We start from the raw sequence: 20,705 nt of genomic DNA, 5'->3' as shown, positions 1-20,705 counted from the left end.
TTACACACAGCAGCACACTGTCTCAGGGATTGGTTGCTGTGCTCACATTACTCCTGAAATGCACTATCTAAGAAGGCTCTAATTGGGAGACCAACTTATAAACGCAGTTGCTTAGGGCATTAATCTTTTAATCCTTATCAGTCTCACAATCTAGCCAAGAAGCAGAATATTTTGGGTGAACCTGGCCAACTTCGCAACTTGAGCACTTGTCTTCTGGAAAATCTTGAACAAATAATTTATCTTCAACCAGTCATTCTCAGGATAAACATTCAACACCATTCCACTTGCCTCTGCTCATGATCTCTTTATCTGCTTTCAAAAGAGAGCTCCCCTTAGAATTTGACCTTTAGGAGATACTAAGAAATAGAAGAGTATTTACCATATAATACTAGTACTGTTCCGTGTATAAAGGTGGTCTATGTTCTTCAATTGATTATTGTTTAACAACTTATTTTTTCTATTTCATTGTTTAACTAACTTTATGGTTTGTTGAGTACTATTGAACCTTGGTATTTTATCTGCTTATCAATATATCTGTTATTTTACTTTGTAGAAGTGTTCTGTTGCTCTTCAGTCTTGTAGGCAGTATATAAAATTGTTCAATACATTTAAAATCACTAAATATGGCAGTGTGGTTCATTAATCACCTCAGCACATCCGTTTATTTTACTTTGCAATCATGATACTATGTAGCTGGATAGATTGCTTAGTGACCACAAAGTAAAGATGTGTACGCACATTGGCTTTCCTAAAGAAGAACAGGACTACTCTAAAACCCACACTGATTACCTAAAAGACATTGCCAGCAGAATTGACAGTATGATGTAAGTAAAATAAAAAAATACCTGTGTGGTGACTGGATTGATTCAACATAGGGGACTGCAAATAAGGACATAAACCTGTCAAATAGACTGAGGTTAATTTATAGAGTGACTTAGAATGTGCCTGCTGTCGAATTCTGGTTATGTCTACTTGTTCAGATGTCAAGAATAGGGTTCAGATTGATATATGCCATGAACATGTGTTGAGAAGTATGAATGGATAAGTGCATACTAATTCCCTTGTCAAGTATACGTTCTGTGGAAGCAGGGAGTTGTCATAGATATATTGAGTCAATTGGTGTAGAGGGCAGGAAAGTGGCATGAAGTAGAGTGGTGCATGAAGAGTAGAGGGCAGTGGAACAGAGTAGAGTGGTATAAAGTAGAGTGGCATATGGTAGAGTGGCATAGAGTAGAGTGGCTTTTAGCTGTGGCGGAGAGTGTAGTCTTGCAGAGTGGAGTGTCACAGAGTGCACTGACGTATAGTGGTGCAGAGTACAGTGGTGCATAGTAGAAAGGAGCAGAGTGCTATTGTATAGAGTAGAATGGTGCAGAGTAGAGAGGTAAAGAGTGAAGTGGCATAGATTGCAGTGTCTTAGAGTGCAGTGGTGCACAGTAGACTAGAGTGGAATAATGCAGAGTGGATTGGTGTAGAGTGTGGTGGCATAGAGTATAGTGACTTAGAGTGCACTGGTATAGAGTGCAGTGGCACAGAGTGCAGTAGAGTGGTGTGGAGTAGAGTGGTACAAAGTAGAGTGCAGTGGCACAGGGTAGAGTGGCGTAGAGTACAGTGGCAAAGGGTGCAGTGTCGCAGATTAGAGTAGAGTGCAGTGGCGTAGAGTGGTGAAGATTAAAGTGAGGTAGGGTGCAATGGTGTACGATAGAGTGACATAGCATGCAGTGGTGTAGATTGTTGCAGAGTTGAGTATCGTGGCATACAGTACAGTGGTGCAGAGTAGATTGGAATAGAATGCACTGCCATTGAGTGCACTGGTTTTGAGTGCATGATTTAGAGGGCAGTTGCGCAGAGTGCAGCAACATAAAGTTGCGTAGAGTGCATTGGGGTAGAGTAGAGTGGGGCAGGGTAGATTGCAGCCGTGCAGAGTGGAATAGAGCAGCGCAGAGTAGATTGATTCAGAGTAGAGTGAGGTCGATTAGAGTGCAATGGCGTAGAGCACAGTGGCGCAGAGTGAAGTGGTGCAGACTACAGTGGTTTATAGTGGGTTGGCGTGGAGTGCAGTGGTGAAGAGTTCTGCAGTGCATAGGACAGTAGTGTGGGGGATTGCAAAGGAACAGAATAGAGGGGTGTAGAGTAGAGTGTAGTGATGTAAAGTAGAATGCAGTGTCATGGAGTGGTGCATAGTAGAGAGGAATGGGGTAAAGTGGAGTATGGATGGTGTGATAGCACACTGCCATTACAGACAACATATTTTCAATTGAATTGACCATTACATTTGCACAGATATACAGTTTTACAACAACAAAAATCTACAGCACACAAACGATAATGCGTGGAACTGCCATCAACTAGTTTATTGACTTGTTTTGGTTGCATTAAAATATTTGTTTACACCACACTTCAGAAGTACCAAAACATTTGCTTCATTTGTGCTTTCCATATTCTGAAATATCTGCAAAGTTCATTTAACAGACATTTAAATTCTGTTTTGAGCAAGAAAACAAAATAACGCCGTACAGCACAACCCAAGTAGCGAGCTAGAACAACGTAGGGTTAGAAGGTAACTCAGAGAGGAGGTGCACCACCCTTGACAACTGTGTGACTACAGGGGGTTGCCCTCTTCCCTCGTGCCAGTTCTAGCGATACATATTGTGAAACTTGATCCTATTAGGAGTGTGATTACTGAACTAACCACATTTCCACAATTTACAGGTGGAGTCATCTGATATACTATAGGTATATTGACAGAAAGGGATGTAGCATAGGATCCAACAGTCTTGACGAATGCCGGTAGAGAAACATATTCTGGCAAAAACATGTCGACCTTTATGCAGAACGGAGGGGTGTTCGGTGCCTAATACACTCACTTCACCAACATCCTTTGGTAGGGAGTTACCTTTTGACCCTAGCAGGGGACTCCAGGAATAAAACTATTATGAGGATATCCCTTAGTTAGTTTTAGACTTATAATCTGCACTAATCTTTCCTTGGATCATTTTCCTTTTATGTGTGTTTGTATTGTCTTCTCCACCCTATTGCTCTGCCTCAAGCGTTGGTCTGCGCTGAGGCGTTGCAGCAGTCCTATGATGAAGCATGCCACAATTCGTTGTGGGTGAGGGCAATTTTTAGAGGGCAATTTTTACAAAGTACTGCATTTTGCTACACTTTAACCTTTAATTATCACTCAATAAAAAATTGCGACTTCAGAAGCCTTACTTCTATATGTGTGTTGATATTTCCCCCGAGGAGGTCGAAGTAAGATGCTATCCTCCTCCCCCTTCGTTTGTGTTGAGATTAACCAAAGCTGAACATGTCGACCTATAGATTTTAAGGACCATAGTATCCTGAGATACATCTTATCGTTTTTAATCTTGCCATGGACCTTGCTCATTAATGTAGGATGATAGGATCTATAAGCATTTTTAACACACCTAATCCCCTGCTTATACCTCCTTAAAGCTCTGCTTGGAAACGCGTAGTGCCTGCCCAGTCACATTAGGTGATCTGGATGAGGGTCCATGTAATCCCACGCCACGTTCGGGCAGGGATTTCAATATGGTGCTGGGGCCGTGGCATAAAGGAAGGGAGCACAACGCTCTAGTGGACGGCGCCAAGGAGGCCCGTCATAAACCGGATGGAAGAGAGGAGGAAGGAGCACGGAACCCGGAAGAAGGAGGTGAGGACACTGAGGAGCACGAGGACGCCACATCAAGGAGGGAGATGGGAGAAGAGGCTGCCAACAGAGAAGAGGACGGGAGGCATCAAGGAGCAACACGACACGGACAGCCCGGCGGAGAACATCAAATTAACACCAGGAGACACTGCGCAACAGTCAAGCCGACCCGGAGGTGAGAAGGGCTGAGTGACTCACCAGGCCATGGCCTTAAGGGCCGTGGCTTCAGGCAAGTACCCTTCCTGAACCTCTTTTCAATAGCTAAGTGGAGGAATAGGCACAAGTAGGATTCTCCTTCAGACACGGGTTTACTGAGCATGCCACACACAAAGGATGTATGAGAGCACTGAGGTGACGGTGAAGGGTGAGAGAGTGAGTTTTTTTAGTACAAGGGGGACCCAACGGATAGCTAAGTACCATGGGTATAACTACGTTATAAAGAACAAAGGTCCTTAGCTTATTTAAGAATCAAAACAATGCAGTATAGGAACACAATGGAAAACTATACGAGTTTAAAATTTCCAAACCCAGCCGGGAAAGGAGTTTATTTTCTGGAGGCAATGTCCTATCTTTCAATATAAACGAAATAGCTTGACACAAGCCTGTGCCGTACAAAAAAAGAGAGGGAAAAGGAAGGATAGCATTAGAGTGAAAGGGGTGTCTTTCAAGCAAAGGAAGAGAGCAAGGACAGGGTACTGTAAACAAATCAAAGATTAATAACAGTATCGCCTGGAGTTGAGTATACACAATCTCATTTAACAGTATTATAAGTGTAAACCCACTCGTGGGTGTCGACGTTTCGATCCCTATTGCTCAACTAGATACATGGGATCATCATCAGGACTTTTATAATAGACAAAAACATGCCTGAATGAAATAAAGCCTCAGTAAAACGAGGAAAAATACCTCAAAGGTGGGTGTCCTTCTCTTCAGAATACAACGATGGTGCTAAGATAGGGGCAGAACATTCAAGGTTTTGGTATGTGAATCTGAAAGGTCATGAGAGCAGTGGGGAGTAGGATAAAACTAAACCTACCACGTAAATACACGTCAGGGAGGTCTTTATGGGGGTCCAAAGGAAATTTGCTTAATTTAAAAATAGATGTAACTCGAGGTCCGTTTCCAACTGCAAAGAATGGCAGCTCTTACTCCACTCTGAATGAGCTCGGGGAGTAGCTTTAGCACTGCAGGCAACGGTGGCCGTGCATGTAGAATGCCAACAGTGTGGCGTTAAAGACGCAAGTCTGAATGTAGACGCGTCTCTCGTGGGGCTGCTCGGTCAATGCCGGATGCATCCGCGTCTACATTCAGACTTGCGTCTTTAACGCCACACTGTTGGCATTCTACATGCACGGCCACCGTTGCCTGCAGTGCTAAAGCTACTCCCCGAGCTCATTCAGAGTGGAGTAAGAGCTGCCATTCTTTGCAGTTGGAAACGGACCTCGAGTTACATCTATTTTTAAATTAAGCAAATTTCCTTTGGACCCCCATAAAGACCTCCCTGACGTGTATTTACGTGGTAGGTTTAGTTTTATCCTACTCCCCACTGCTCTCATGACCTTTCAGATTCACATACCAAAACCTTGAATGTTCTGCCCCTATCTTAGCACCATCGTTGTATTCTGAAGAGAAGGACACCCACCTTTGAGGTCTTTTTCCTCGTTTTACTGAGGCTTTATTTCATTCAGGCATGTTTTTGTCTATTATAAAAGTCCTGATGATGATCCCATGTATCTAGTTGAGCAATAGGGATCGAAACGTCGACACCCACGAGTGGGTTTACACTTATAATACTGTTAAATGAGATTGTGTATACTCAACTCCAGGCGATACTGTTATTAATCTTTGATTTGTTTACAGTACCCTGTCCTTGCTCTCTTCCTTTGCCTGAAAGACACCCCTTTCACTCTAATGCTATCCTTCCTTTTCCCTCTCTTTTTTTGTACGGCACAGGCTTGTGTCAAGCTATTTCGTTTATATTGAAAGATTGGACATTGCCTCCAGAAAATAAACTCCTTTCCCGGCTGGGTTTGGAAATTTTAAACTCGTATAGTTTTCCATTGTGTTCCTATACTGCATTGTTTTGATTCTTAAATAAGCTAAGGACCTTTGTTCTTTATAACGGGGTGAGAGAGTGAGGGAACTGGAGCAACCAGACGCCCTGACATTATTTTGTATCTGTTTTATTTAAGGGATATCATATACGCCACAACCCTTCTCCTTGTGGAACCAAGAGAAAGCAGAAGACTGGGAACTCACGAGAAAGGACTCACCTGGTGTGCAGTGAGGAAACTGACACCAATAGGACTGTTATTTCCCCATATCCTCTGTCAAGACTCCCTACTGTTCCCCTTGATACAAAAGGGATAGCCCTCCCCAAAGACTGTATTCCCTTCCTGTGGCGCTTAATCTATTAAACTACACAATATCCCTCCCTACGCCTGAGTGTTAGATGTAACAAAGTGACCACAGTCCGGTTCTGAAGCAGCCACAGGTGGTACCTATGGAGGAGGACCCAAGATTATATATAAAAGCATATATCTAAGAAATGTGGCGTGAGCACTCATTTAGCTCGTTGCTATAAGCACACTCACTAGTGATATTTGAACCATCTATGCACATACAATAAGTGGTATAGAGGACCTATTGGGTGCACGCTCCCTGTTGTGAGATAGTATCCTTATTATGCCCACCAAGGGATACTTTAGCCCATTTAATACATGATCACTTCATCACCTTTCCCACAAACCACTTAAAACCTTGTTGTGTAGCTCTTTCATATGAAAGAGCCAGCATGTTTGCAAACAAAGAATAAAATAAAACCTCTGGTGCAAAATTAAACACATCAAAAAAATGTTAATATTTGTTACACAGATATTAGACACAGCTCATAACAAAATAGAAATAAAAGCAACGTTTTGCTTTAAACTGCTGCTTCAATTATGCTCTGTGTCCTGACCTTCCGTTCACCTCAGCTTCTGTCTCTGGCAGCAGACATTGGGATGTCAGAACTTGACTGCAATAACCTATAATAGTCGAGTTCTGACATCTTTTCTATATAATCAGAGACTGGGTGCGTCACAATTTGCCTAGTATAAAGAAACTTAGAGACTGACTTTTATACAAGGATTACAGATTTCATTGTATTACATTGTCATTTGAATGGCTGGAAAATGGTGGGCTACTCATCCATGTCGAAAGGAGGTGGTAAGGTTCGTGGAGGGCTGGAGAAGCAAGTGCAATGTGGTTGTTGCTCTAACGAATTAAATGCATCCGACTAACAGCGCCTATATGAATATTGGTTTGAGGCCCGCATTGGCCAATAAACTCGAGGCTGCCCATGCAGACAGTGTAGAAGGCAGCGCAAACCACCACTGTCTCCACAGGAATACCCATACAGGCATTTAAGGAAAGTGCAAGTTTGAAATAGAGACATGCAATACGCAAGTTTGAAAAAAAAGTACTTGTTAAAGTAATTTCAAAGGATAAAAGGCTGAATGCAACGGTAATGCTAATTTTATATATATAGGATGAGCAGACTAAGAAGTAGAAATATTACAATAAAAGGTGAATATTACATGGAGTAGAACAGCAGCCTTTAGTTAGTCCATATTTCCAAGGAGAATTAGATTGAACAGTTCTAGATAAAGAGAATATTTAAAAAAGTATGCACTCCTACTAATACTGCACAATTAGTTGTTTGGTGAAGGCAGTCAGTCTGCGCAGTCAATCCATCTTTTCGTTAGTCTGTGTGTGAGCATCTGTTTATTTCTTTTAAATTGCAGTCAATTGTATGTCCTGTCCTGGATTGGTTACTCTTCACAGCACTGGCAAGCATAACACCCTGCATAAAAGACAGCACCTGGTGGAAGGCTATTAACTCATCTTTATGAATTCCTCAGCTCTTATACATGGCCTACTAATATGGAGCTATTCTACACATGTCCTCTTCTCTCTGCTTCCCTCGATGTAGTGAGAGGGAAACCAGTGCTTCCTGTTTCCTTTCAGGAAGTTTCTGGCCTCTCATTTCTGTTCAGGCCAGCTCAACCAGTGACCTACTTATATTACAATGTCCTTTCCTAGAGGATATGACATATTCCCCTCACTTACAAATAAATTCAGTCAATCTCTTCAGCGCATCCGTTGGGCTCCCTAATTGGTTTCTTCACTCTGCGAATGTTGAGCGTAGTTCTGCAGATGTTGAGATTGATGTCTGTTGCGGGGTGTGTTCGTTGGTGAGGTGAGCATACTTTGGGCTCCTTGATTGGTTTCTATATTCTGTTGCTAAATGTGTTTGTTGGTGGGGTGAGTATTGTTCCTTCTCCATGGCTTGACAAGAGCAGGTGTCTACTCTTAGGCCTGTTAACTTGTTTTGTTTGCCTCACCCGCTACCAGTTGCTTATGGCAATATTGAACTCTTTGACCATTCGGGGATCTGCATGTTCCTTTCTCATCCCCCTTTCTTTGAGAATGACATGTCTCTGCCAACACGTCTTGGCCTTTCTTACAGAGGGATGGGACATTTCCCTAACAGTTCCGGGTAATTTCCCATACATTTGTTCTTATTCTGCAAGTTCTTTGAGTCAGTCGGGCTTCCCCATCACAGGTAAAGGGAAAACCTTCATGCCTTGATGTGAATATAACTGACATGGTAGGTTGTGTTGTGGGATAGGTGATTGTTTGGAGTCACTGGCATGTGATGTGATGCTCTGAAAGTACTCCGATTCCACTGTGCATTTAGGTCATTGACTGCAAGAGCGATTCTCGATCCTGACATGCCAGATGATTCCGTTGACCTGAGTGATTTTGTTGACATGCTTTCTAAATGAGACAAGTTTTCTATGATTTCCTTTGAGAAAGTTATTTTGGGTGTAGTCTGACTGGTGAGATTGAGCAGATGGACTGTGATGAACTGCTCCTTGAGTCGGAGGTATCTTTGGGACGTTTCTTTCAGTTCATATTCCAAAGTGTCTAATGTGCTCTTGCACCGTGGGAGGCGTCACTTGACACCTGAGTGTTTTGTTCTTTTGTTTGGCCCCAGTGGATTTTATCTTGGCTCCTCTAATGTGACGTTTAATGTTGCCTCTCAGTTTTCTCCTTATTGACATGGGTGTATCCATTGTGTTGCTATACCGGTTTCTGGAGTCTGCTTGAATGGCTGATTCTTCAGTGGTTTGTTTCTTCTTCTCGCTTGTTGGCTGCACTGTCTGTGCCATGTGTGTGACCTGTCCCACTGCTTGATGCTTCTTTGGAAAAGTCTAGGAGACTCCAAGAACGGTCGTTGTCACAGGTGTGTTTGTATACTGGTTCCAGAGAAGGGGTGAATTGCCCAATGTTCTGTAGTTTGTTTCTTCGTCCTGCCTGTTGAATACGCTGTTGTCTGTGCCATTTGTGTGATCTGTCCCACTGCTTGATGCTATGCTTTTTCAAAATCGCCTGCGAAGTTTGGTGAATGGCTCATTGAAGTTATTTCAATTTGGCTGTCACAATCCCCTATTGTCCAGGTCTTTCATTTGCCATCCTCCTCTGTCAAAGCGTATTGTTGAATCGGAGTATTTTGTGTCACGTCGTCTATTGTGCTATCTTGTCTCTGGTCTATCTTTGCCCTCGCTCTTTCCCTCTTTTTGGTCTATTGGGCTTTACTCACTGACATGAGAAACATCTAATGTCTCTTGTCCTTCCTTCTTAAATTGAGTTGCAATTGACTTTCTTTGGCCCGATCTCCTGCTTTGGTCCTCCTGATGATTTCATTCAGTGATAGCTACAATTGGCAGATCTTGCTGTATTGCCTGGTGTTGAACAGCCCTCAATTACCCTGAGTCGAATTGCATTTCATTTAAAAATGTATTGAAATATCAGTATTGTACTAGACTTTGTAACCTTGTAATGGAATGTGTTAATGATTCACCTGGTTCCTTGCATGCTGAGTTGAAGACGAGGCATTCTTGATCCACATCTCTCTTTGTGTTCAAACAGGCACGTAGCATCTCTTTGAGTTTTTCATACATCTCTGCGTCCTTTGTAAGAAATGCCCTGATTAGGCGTTGGCCTTCATGCCCCACCAGCTGAAGTAGTAATGGCAGCTGTTGTTTGTCTCTTCGCTCACTGGCCTCTGCAAGAAATTCACCCAGTGACTCCAGCCACCATTTCCATTTGGAACCCAAACTCTAGGTGGTGGTTTGTATGACTGTGGGTGCACTTCCATACAGGGGTTAGGTTTTTGTATACCTTTTCCCACCGGCATGATGGTGGGATGTGCTAGTATGATGTTACCACAGGATTGGTCACTGTGATGTTTGCAGTGTGTGCACTTTGTTATGTATTATTGGTCGGCCCTCTTGAGTAGAGATCTTGTATGCTAGTTGTCTTTTTGTGTTTCAGTGGGTTATCCATTCCTGGCACGCCTCACTTCGTTGCTTACCCACTGGTGTTACTTTCCTTTCAATTCTGCGATAACTCACTCAAAGGTGACTGCTGTATTCTTTCTAGAAGCGGCACACTTTCTTTGTAAAGCCTTTCTGAATTTGATGCTCCCCAGCTATGTGTGTTTCTTTCAGATGTTAACCTGGCCTGGTGTCTGACCTTAGTATAGGTGTCTAGTTCAATGAGTTATTCCAGTATTGCCTGATTCCAATATGGCTGCCTCATTGATTTTAGTGCCTTTGTCTCATGGCACCGGACTTCAAAATGGCCGCCCCATAGAATTTAATAGGCTGTCCTTCAACTAGACTGACTTCAAAATGGCTGCTCCTCGGCTGAAGCATGCATGGCTTGTACATCTGAGAATGCCTGCTTTTCTTTAACGCTGAGTGCTAGCTTCAGGTAATCTGTGCTTCCTCGGCACTAGTACTTTCTTGTGTTATATGCTTCCTTTTCAAGATGTGATCTTTGATCTCACCCTCGTTGCCAGTTGTACTGTTCTGGATTAGTTTCTCTTCCCAGCACTGGCAAGCATAACACTCTGCATAAAAGACAGTACCTGGTGTATGGCTATTAACTCACCTTTATTAATTCCTCAGCCCATATATGGCCTACTGACGTGGAGCTACTCTCCACACATCCTCTTCTGTCTGCTTCCCTAGATGTAGTGAGAGGCAAACCAGTGCTTCCTGTCTTCTCCCAGGAAGTTCCTAGTATCTCATTTCTGTCCAGGCCACCTACACCGCTAACCTACAATGTCCTTTCTTAGAGGACATGACACTGCACACCACACCATTATTCTTTTGTGATAAATCTGTAATAGAGTCAATCACTGAAATAACTTGCATTCTAGCTTCTGAAGAATATCGAAGATGTTACCTCTTCTTTCTGCTTTTTGCCCATATTAATCATCTGCCTTTTTACATCGTCTTCTGTGTGGCCTTTATCCAAGTAATTCATTAGCGCCACTAGAGGTGTCTCTTTGCACCTAATCAAACTCCTGAGTTGACAAATCCTGGTTTTCACATGTTGGGTTGCCAGCCCTAAGTAAAACAAATCACTCGGGCACAATATACAATATACCACATATGAAGAATTAAAATTTATAGATATTCTCTCTCAACCAGTCTTTTCATTAGAGACATTTGTTTCAGAAATATAATCGATTAGTGCAATTATATCTAAGTCTGAGGGAGTGGTTAAATGGTTAAACATTTTTTAATACTCTCGGGTGGAAACTGTTAATCTAATAAGGAGTTTCTGACTGCAGGTTTACGATATAAAGTGTAAATAGCCTTCGCGAGTTGTGCTTTATAATATCTAAGAAGGTGCTATGGTCACTACTAGGAGTGCCTAGGAATTTTAAGGTTTGGACAGTGTTCAGATATTCTACAAACTGGTTAAAGAATTTCCTCAGTAATAGTTCAAATGACAAAAACATAATCTATGAAACTCTTTCAACAACTCTAGAATCTCTTCAAGTTAAGGGAATCAGCGCTCCGACTATCCCACTAATGTATAGGATTCTTGACGTTATCCAAGATGGTAACTCTCTTAAAGTCAGATAACATATTCACGCTGAGCCTTTCTCTGCATATACAGCCCTGGCATGGCTTCAAAGACAGACGTCTGCCATCTAACTATTTTTAAGACGTGAAACGTCCCCTAGTTTAGTTAAGTGGGAATTGCTGGTAAGCACAGTACACATTCTCAATCATGTCCTCTTCCTCCAGAAGGATAATCTTAATTTCTCTGAGATTACCTATTTTTTTCACTGGGTTCTTTGACCTGTCAGCTATGGGCATAGTAATTAACTCCACTCAGCAAGGCACTTCCAATGGCAAATTTCTAGAGGTTGCAACTCATTAGGGCGGAGGAGCACTTGCCACGTCGAAGGTGAAAAAAACACAACAGAGGTACAACTTTGAAACAAGCATTGGCAATGCTAACAGGCAGAATGATGAATGCAGAGTGAAGCTAGATCTAAAATTCCATATATACATTAATGAATAGCCTACTCCCATCTGTTCTGCTGTTAGAGAAAAACACCATACATTATCTAGTTCTTGAAAACACTTTCATAGCATTCCAATGACAAGTGAGTGCCACTCAGGCAGCTGGATAAATAAACACAATGATCACAGCTGTGTAGAGAGTAGGGGTGGGCGATAAATTCTGCTCCACTGGAGGAGGTGCCGGAGAGTTGGCTACTTGTAATCCGGAGTTCTAGCCAAATTCCGCCAACGCCCCTGGGGAAGAGTTTTTTCTTGTGCCCGGCTAACCAACAGTAAGAGCATGACCGAGAATTGTCGTCCTCTGGAGTGATTTTTGGGTGCAGGTGGGCACACAGTGAGATTTTCTCAATGCGGGTGGTTGTGGCCATTCGCAGTGGGAAAGCTGTCGCTCAAGTAGTAAATCTACTTGAGCGGCAGCAAAACCAACTTGAGTAGTATCAAAAATCAGTGTGCTGCATGTTGCTGTTCACACTGATTTTTGCAAGCAGCACAAAATGCCGATTTCCACCCGTTTGCAGAAATCTGCGGAATCTCGCTGAGTTTTCCTGCAACTCCGAGGAATCCTGCAGAGTGAAACTCTGCGAGTTCGAGTTCCGCCCACCCTTAGTAGAGAGCTGGCCCTTTTTTGTGGCAGCACACAACTTCTGCCCAATCCAAACATATATTCCTGGCTCCCAACATGTGAGCTGGGCAAAACCCCTCTTCTGGTGATTCTCAAATAATTGTCTGGTAGAACACACTTCGCTATAGCGATCAATAATGCTAGAGTACTCATGACTAAGTACCAATTCTCTCTAAATTGTGTTGGGGCCCACTCAGTCTGCTGATGCGCACAAACCATCACTATATATAAACATTAAGACACCAATGAATCACCGTGTGGACTTACAGTATTCCACAGAAACCCTTTCTGCACAAGCGTGCTAGGATACATATTATTAACCAAATCAAACCATTTACTATGGAAAAGAAACCATATTCGCACTAATGTACAAAGATCCTATGGTTATGTAATTGGGTAACCTGTTACGACATATTCAACATCCTGCTGTGGTTCAATTGTGTCTGCAATACCTTTTTATTTACCAAGTCATTAAGTATTTCTTGTTAAAGCTTGCATTAACACGAAACCAACAATCTACTATTGATTCTATTTAATTTCTAGTTTGAATCTCTTTTATTACTTAAAGTAATGTTCTTCTTGTTGTTTACTCTACCGTGCTAACTTTCACAAAGCTTCTGCATCATGCTTCCTATGAAACTCCTGGGTTTAATATTAAACATGTCAAGTTCTTTAGAACATTTTGCCCAAAAATTGATTACATCGACAGAACTACACAGAAAAACATTTTGTACAAACATGAATAGGAGCAAGCAAGACTTACCGAGTTAACGTGTACAGAGGGGATTGCAGCTGTAGAGACCGACGAATGGCTCGGTGAGTTTGGTAATGACTTGCAGGGTCCTATGGAGAGCTGCTGCTTCTTCCGTAGAGCTACAACCTTCTGTGCCACTGAGACAAAGAAAATGCAAGGCAAGAAAGGGAAAGAAGGAAAACAAGAAATGAAATGTGTATGAGTTGAGAAAGGAAAGGAGAAAAAGTAGATAAAGGATGGAAGCGTTCAGGACACGCATAAAGAAAATGAGAAATGATATATGAGACAGGGTGAGAAACGAAAAAAAACAATAAGTAGAAGGAGAATGGTAAAAAAAAGTAAGGGCAGCAGCAAGATAAACATCCGTATGGTGAATAGAAAGAAGGAAAAGGTGAAGAAGCACCAAGAAGGGGGAAGTAATTATTGACAAGGGACGAGGAATGAAGAGAGTGTGTGGAACATAAACAAAAAGAGGATAATGAAAGAAGGGCACAAATTGAGGAAAGAGAATAGAGAATTGTGATGCCAGAAATAATCAAGAAACAGGAGTAGAAAAATAGAGTTAAAGGTAAATGGAACCATGGAGAAGCAATATGAAAATGAGAAATATGGTGAATGGTCGGCAGAAGCAACACATGAGTGGAAGTAATTGGAAATCGTAGCAAGGGGCATGAGAGCAAACAGAAGTTGAAAAGGGAAAGGAGGGAGGAACAGAATGAAAAAGTATACAGTAAAGCATCACATTCCAGAGAAAAATCAAGAAGGTGCAGACATGAAAACAAGAAAAAGAGAGTAATAAATAGAAGATGGGAGAACCAGGAAAGGATGAGCATTAAGAAGAGGAGGAATAAAGTATAGAAGGGAAGATAATGAAAAAAGATATAAACAGGCTGGGAACAGTTCATCAGGTGACAGCTAGACATAGTTACACAGGATCATACAACTCTCCATTTTCACAACCAACCCTGTACCACCATCCCATTCTAACATTCACATGAGCTGTGCTGGCTGCACCAGCAGCCTGCCTAATATGCTTAAAAGATAAGTCTTCCAGATAACTTCTGGCCTCAAAATCCTCAGGGGCTCCTCATGACGACCAGCATGTTTAGAGGAGTATTTTCATGATGCGGCTTTAGTAGCTAGGGGCAGACCTATAAATATGCATTCAAAAGAACCTTTCTCTACAGGTACCAGTTAGTTGGCCTGCAGAGAACAGAGTAGGATATACCAAATGGGCTTTAATAATGGAGATCAGATAATGGGGTCACAGTGTAGTGGGTTCAAGGAGTTTCTGAATCGTTAAGGACACGTTATCTGCAACATTGGAGCCCCAATAGCTGTTCAGAGGCATGTTCCACCTAGTGTTAAATGCTTCCATGAGAAAAGAGATGTCACATAAGTACAATACTCTGTTCTTATGGTGGAACGTGTCAGTGCATTCTCTGCCTACTCCCATTCTCATTTCCTAACAGTTACAATAATAACAATAAATGAGTTCAGCCCACAAATAAATTGTCATAAGATGGATACTGATGGAAGCCACAGTACAAAAAGTTTCCTAGACGCAGTCACTTCACTTGCACTGTAATCACAACCCGAACATCTGAGGCTTTAGGAAATCAATGTATTCATTTTATTTTTCTATTGCTCATGTAGATTCACACAATCCTTGAAGTATGGTAATCCTAAAGCGAAAAGAAAAGATACTGAGGACTGTTATTCTAAAGAAACACAAATAAAATCTGTGCAAGACGGACTACTTGTGATGCAATTCCCCTAAGAGGTGTATAAAATATGATGTATGGATCAACATGCCATACACCCAAAGTAAACAAAGTTCTTTATTGTCAGGTGGTTTAAAGACACTTCACCAGAAGCTATAAGGCTTGGGGACATACTCAGTGTTTGAGCTCAGCCGCTGGCAAACATTCCCACCCTTATTAGATCATAGTGCCTAAGCAAGCAAGTGAATACTTAAAAGGCCTAACTGTCTCTAACTGCTCTTTCTCCCAAAGAAGGAATCAAAAATGTGGTAGATCATTAGAAACATTTTATTTACTTAATAGTCTTATATAACAGATCCGCCCCATAAGGCTTTTAGGCACTTTACAAGAAACTCAACAATTCACATACTAAAAGTAAAAACATTAAAACTGAATCAACGGCACCCAGAATACTAACACAATTGCAAATGTTCATAATACAAATTAAATATTGTGAGAGCCTTCTCTGAAGATCTTTGTGATTTATAAATTGCAGGGGGGGAAGCAGGAATGACGTAAATTCCTGTAAACTTTTAGTCTTTGTTGGAAGATAAGTAGGCATTAGTTCAGCAACAGATGAAAAAAATGGGGTTTCGAAGCTTCCTGAAGGCAAAGAAGGTGTGCTCACTTCCATTTAATAGGGTAGCATGATCCAATCGTTAATCTCAGCCTTAGTGAAAGATCGTTTTTCAAACTATAGATTGTCTGAATCAGAGTCCTCTATTGGTAAAGAGTGTTGGCTTCCAATTCCTTTTATTCTAACAATTTGTAGAGAAAATTCAAAAACAGGCTATCCATGGCTGAATGTAACCTGTAATCGTCTACTGTGCAGTACAGGACGAAGGATGGTTTTCCACTCTACAGTGGAGACCAGCCTGGCTGCCAGCAAGGTAGCTTCTAATCCCTACATTTTGTCTAAGAGTTGCCTTTTGCTGGTGAGCATACTTGGCAAGGTGCTTTTCGGTTCCTGGAAAGGATTCAAAGAGGTGAAAGTATGTAGGATTCATGTTATGGTAGTACTAATTCTTCAAGGGCTACCATACTCCTGTCCATCACAGAGAAGACAGTGTGCAATAGCGTAAAAAACATTGAGACATTGTTGCAGGAACTTCAGGTCATGCAATAAAAGAACAGTATATAAAGTGACATTTTACCAGCTAGACAGTGTCGTAACGAAACTTGAGGGGCACCCTGCCAACTACATGGAGGAGGCCCCCCTCCCATCCTCTGTGCCAGTCTAGAGCTCTCAGGCCAGCGACCCGCCATTCTGCAGGGGATGCAGGCGATTGTTACGCCACTGTCACCAATACAGCCGTTATAAGTAACACTGGATGGTGGAGTTAAAGGTTGGGCTTAGTCTGCCAGCAGGCTATCATAGGTGGTGGTCCATTCATTACATGGTCCCTGCCATCAGTTCGCTGGGGAAGTTTGCCCAATTTTAGATGGGTTTCGTGATGCAGACTCCTGTCATGATATACAACATCTCGCCCACTCATCGTTCAGTTTTGAAAAAAGTGCATCCACTGCTGCTTCTCGTTTCCGTCTTAAAACATTAGACAAAGCGACAATGCAGTATTTCAAAAGAAGATGTAACTACAAAGAGCACATTTTGATAATAAATTTTTATTAGTAGACAATAGCAATCTTAAGAGGCATTGCATAGCTTCATACACACTGTGACCCCAATTCCATCACAGTCTCGCTCTCTCTCTCTCTCTCTCTCTCTCACTCAAAGAGTCAGTCTGTCTCAGACAGTCAGCCTCTCTATCTCTGTCATTAAGTCTCTCTCAGTCAGTCAGTCTGTCTGTCAGTCTCTCTCTCTCTGTCAGTCATTCGGTCTCTCTCTGTCAGTCTCTCTATCTCTCTCTTTCTGTCAGTCTGTCAGTCAGTCAGTCTCTCTCAGTCAGTCAGTCTCTCTCTCTCTGTCAGTTTCTCAGCCAGTCATTCTCTCCGCCACTCAGTATTCAGACTCTGAGTCAGTCAGTCTCTACTCTCTCTCCACTATATCTCTCTCTCCATTCTCTCTCTCAACTCTGTCCACTCTATCTCCACTGTCTCTCCCTCCACAGACTCTCCCTCCACAGTACCTCCCTCCACTGTCTCTCCCTCCACTGTTTCTCTCTCCACTGCCTCTCTCCACTGTCTCTCACTCACTCTACTTTCTCCCCACACTCTCTCTCCTCTCTCTCTCTCATCTCTCTCTCCACTCTCTCTCTCTCCACTCTCTCTCTCTCCACTCTGTCTCTATCTCTCTCTCTCTCTCTCTCTCGCCACTGTCTCTCTTCACTGTCTCTCTCCACTCTCTCTCTCTCCACTCTCTCTCTCCACTCTCTCTCTCCACTCTCTCTCTCTCCACTCTCTCTCTCTCCACTCTCTCTCTCTCCACTCTCTCTCTCTCCTCTCTCTCTCTACTCTCTCTCTCTACTCTCTCTCTCTCTACTCTCTCTCTACTCTCTCTCTCTCTCTACTCTCTCTCTCTCTCTCTACTCTCTCTCTCTCTACTCTCTCTCTCTCTACTCTCTCTCTCTCCACGGTCTCTCGCCACTCTCTCTCTCCACTCTCCCTCTCTCCACTCTCCCTCTCTCCACTCTCCCTCTTTCCACTCTCCCTCTCTCCACTCTCCCTCTCTCCACTCTCTCTCTCTCTACTCTCTCTCTACTCTCTCTCTCCTCTCTCTCTCTCCTCTCTCTCTCTCCACTCTCTCTCTCTACTCTCTCTCCTCTCTCTCTCCACCACTCTCTCTCTCTCCACTCTCCCTCCACTCTCGCTCTCCACTCTCTCTCTCCACTCTCTCTCTCCACCCTCTCTCTCCACCCTCTCTCTCCACCCTCTCTCTCCACCCTCTCTCTCTACTCTCTCTCTCTCTACTCTCTCTCCACTCTCTCTCTCTCTGTCTCCACTCTCTCTCCACTCTCTCTTCCTCCACTCTCTCTCTCCCCACTCTCTCTCTCTTCACTCTCTCCGCTCTCTCTCTCCACTCTCTCTCTCTCCACTCTCTCTCTCTCTCTCCACTCTCTCTATCTCTCCACTGTCTCTATCTCCACTCTCTCTCTCTCCACTCTCTCTCTCTCTCCACTCTCTCTATCTCTCCACTGTCTCTATCTCCACTCTCTCTCTCTCCACTGTCTCTCTCCACTGTCTCTCTCCCTTCTCTCTTTCTGCTCTCCCTTCTCTCGCTCGGCTCTCCCTCCACTCTCTCTAATCTCTCCACTCTCTCTACTCACTCTCTCTCTCCACTCTCTCTCTCTCCTCCCTTTCTCTCTCTCTCCACTCTCTCTCTCTCCACTCTCTCTCTCTCCTCCCTTTCTCTCTCTCTCCACTCTCTCTCTCTCTCTCCACTCTCTCTCTCTCTCCACCGGCTCTCACTCTCTCCACTCTCTCCCCACACTCTCTCTCTCCACTCACTCTCTCTACTCTCTCCACTCTCTACTCTCTCCACTCTCTGCTCTCTCCACTCTCTGCTCTCTCCACTCTCTGCTCTCTCCACTCTCTGCTCTCTCCACTCTCTGCTCTCTCCACTCTCTCCACTCTCTGCTCTCTCCACTCTCTGCTCTCTCCACTTTCTGCTCTCTCCACTCTCTGCTCTCTCCACTCTCTGCTCTCTCCACTCTCTCTCTCGCCACTCTCTCGCCTCTCTCTCTCTCTTGTCTCTCTCTCTCTTGCCACTCTCTCTCTCGCCACTCTCTCTCTCGCCACTCTCTCTCTCGCCACTCTCTCTCTCGCCACTCTCTCTCTCGCCACTCTCTCTCTCTCGCCACTCTCTCTCTCCACTGCCACTCTCCACTGTCACTCTCGACCATCTCTCTCCACTGGCTCTCTCTCCACCGGCTCTCACTCTCTCCACTCTCTCCCCACACTCTCTCTCTCCACTCACTCTCTCTACTCTCTCCACTCTCTACTCTCTCCACTCTCTCCACTCTCTGCTCTCTCCACTCTCTGCTCTCTCCACTCTCTGCTCTCTCCACTCTCTGCTCTCTCCACTCTCTGCTCTCTCCACTCTCTGCTCTCTCCACTCTCTGCTCTCTCCACTCTCTGCTCTCTCCACTCTCTGCTCTCTCCACTCTCTGCTCTCTCCACTCTCTGCTCTCTCCACTCTCTGCTCTCTCCACTCTCTGCTCTCTCCACTTTCTGCTCTCTCCACTTTCTGCTCTCTCCACTCTCTGCTCTCTCTCTCTCGCCACTCTCTCTCGCCACTCTCTCTCTCGCCACTCTCTCTCTTGCCACTCTCTCTCTTGCCACTCTCTCTCTCGCCACTCTCTCTCTCGCCACTCTCTCTCTCGCCACTCTCTCTCTCGCCACTCTCTCTCTCGCCACTCTCTCTCTCGCCACTCTCTCTCTCCACTGTCACTCTCCACTGTCACTCTCCACTGTCACTCTCCACCGTCTCTCTCCACCGTCTCTCTCCACCGTCTCTCTCCACCGTCTCTCTCCACCGTCTCTCTCCACTCTCTTTCCACTCTATCCACTCTCTCTCCACTCACTCTCTCTCTCTCCCCACTCTCTCACTCCACTCTCTCTCTCACTCCACTCTCTCTCTCACTCCACTCTCTCTCTCACTCCACTCTCTCTCTCACTCCACTCTCTCTCTCACTCCACTCTCTCTCTCACTCCACTCTCTCTCTCACTCCACTCTCTCTCTCACTCCACTCTCTCTCACAAAGTAGTGTGAATTGCCATGGGCGTCCGCAGAAATGTTTCCAGGGGGGCACATTTTTTACTTCATCACCATCCCCCTTGCACTCTTCTCCCCTCTGCCTTGCACCCTTCTCGCCCTCTCCCTTGCACCCTTCTCCCCCTCCCCCTTGAACCCTTCTCCCCCTCCGCCTAGCACCCTTTTCTACCTTTCACCATTCTCCCCTCTGCCTTGCAGCCTTGTCCCCTCTGCCTTGCACCCTTCTCCCCTCTGCCTTGCACCCTTCTCCCCTTTGTCTTGCACCCTTCTCCCCCTCCGCCTTGCACCCTTCTCCTCTCTGCCTTGCACCCTTCTCCCCTCTGCCTCTCCGCCTTGCACCCTTCTCCCCTCCACCTTGCGCCCTTCTCCTCTCTACCTTGCACCCTTCTCCTTTCTACCTTGCACCCTTCTCCCCTCTGCCTTGCACCCTTCTCCCCTCTGCCTTGCACCCTTCTCCTCTCTGCCTTGAACCCTTCTGCCCTCCGCCTTGCACCCATTTCCTCTCCGCCTTGCACCCATCTCCTCTCCGCCTTGCACCTTTCTCCTCTACCTTGCACCCTTCTCTCTACCTTGCACCCTTCTCCCCTCTGCCTTGCAGCCTTCTCCCCTCTGCCTTGCAGCCTTCTCCCCTCTGCCTTGCAGCCTTCTCCCCTCTGCCTTGCAGCCTTCTCCCCTCTACCTGGCAGCCTTCTCCCCTCTGCCTTGCACCCTTCTCCTCTCTGCCTTGCACCCTTCTCCCCTTCGCCTTGCACCCATCTCCTCTCCGCCTTGCACCCAGCTCCTATCTGC

The 20,705-nt window shown here is 44.4% G+C and overlaps 1 protein-coding gene across 1 annotated transcript in view; it reads right to left on the bottom strand.

Moving 5' to 3' along the window:
* Window positions 1-20,705, bottom strand: part of AGAP3 (ArfGAP with GTPase domain, ankyrin repeat and PH domain 3) — a 1,596,783-nt gene that overhangs the window by 1,187,215 nt on the left and 388,863 nt on the right. Inside the window, exon 7 of the mRNA XM_086940918.1 lies at window positions 13,491-13,618. Within this exon, the coding sequence (XP_086797044.1) occupies window positions 13,491-13,618 (128 nt within the window). The remainder of the gene's footprint in view (window positions 1-13,490; window positions 13,619-20,705) is intronic.

The sequence above is a fragment of the Lissotriton vulgaris genome, chromosome 10 (assembly GCF_964263255.1).
Source record: "Lissotriton vulgaris chromosome 10, aLisVul1.2, whole genome shotgun sequence".
Classification (NCBI taxonomy): Eukaryota; Metazoa; Chordata; class Amphibia; order Caudata; family Salamandridae; genus Lissotriton; species Lissotriton vulgaris.
This window is presented reverse-complemented; position numbering and strand designations above follow the sequence as displayed.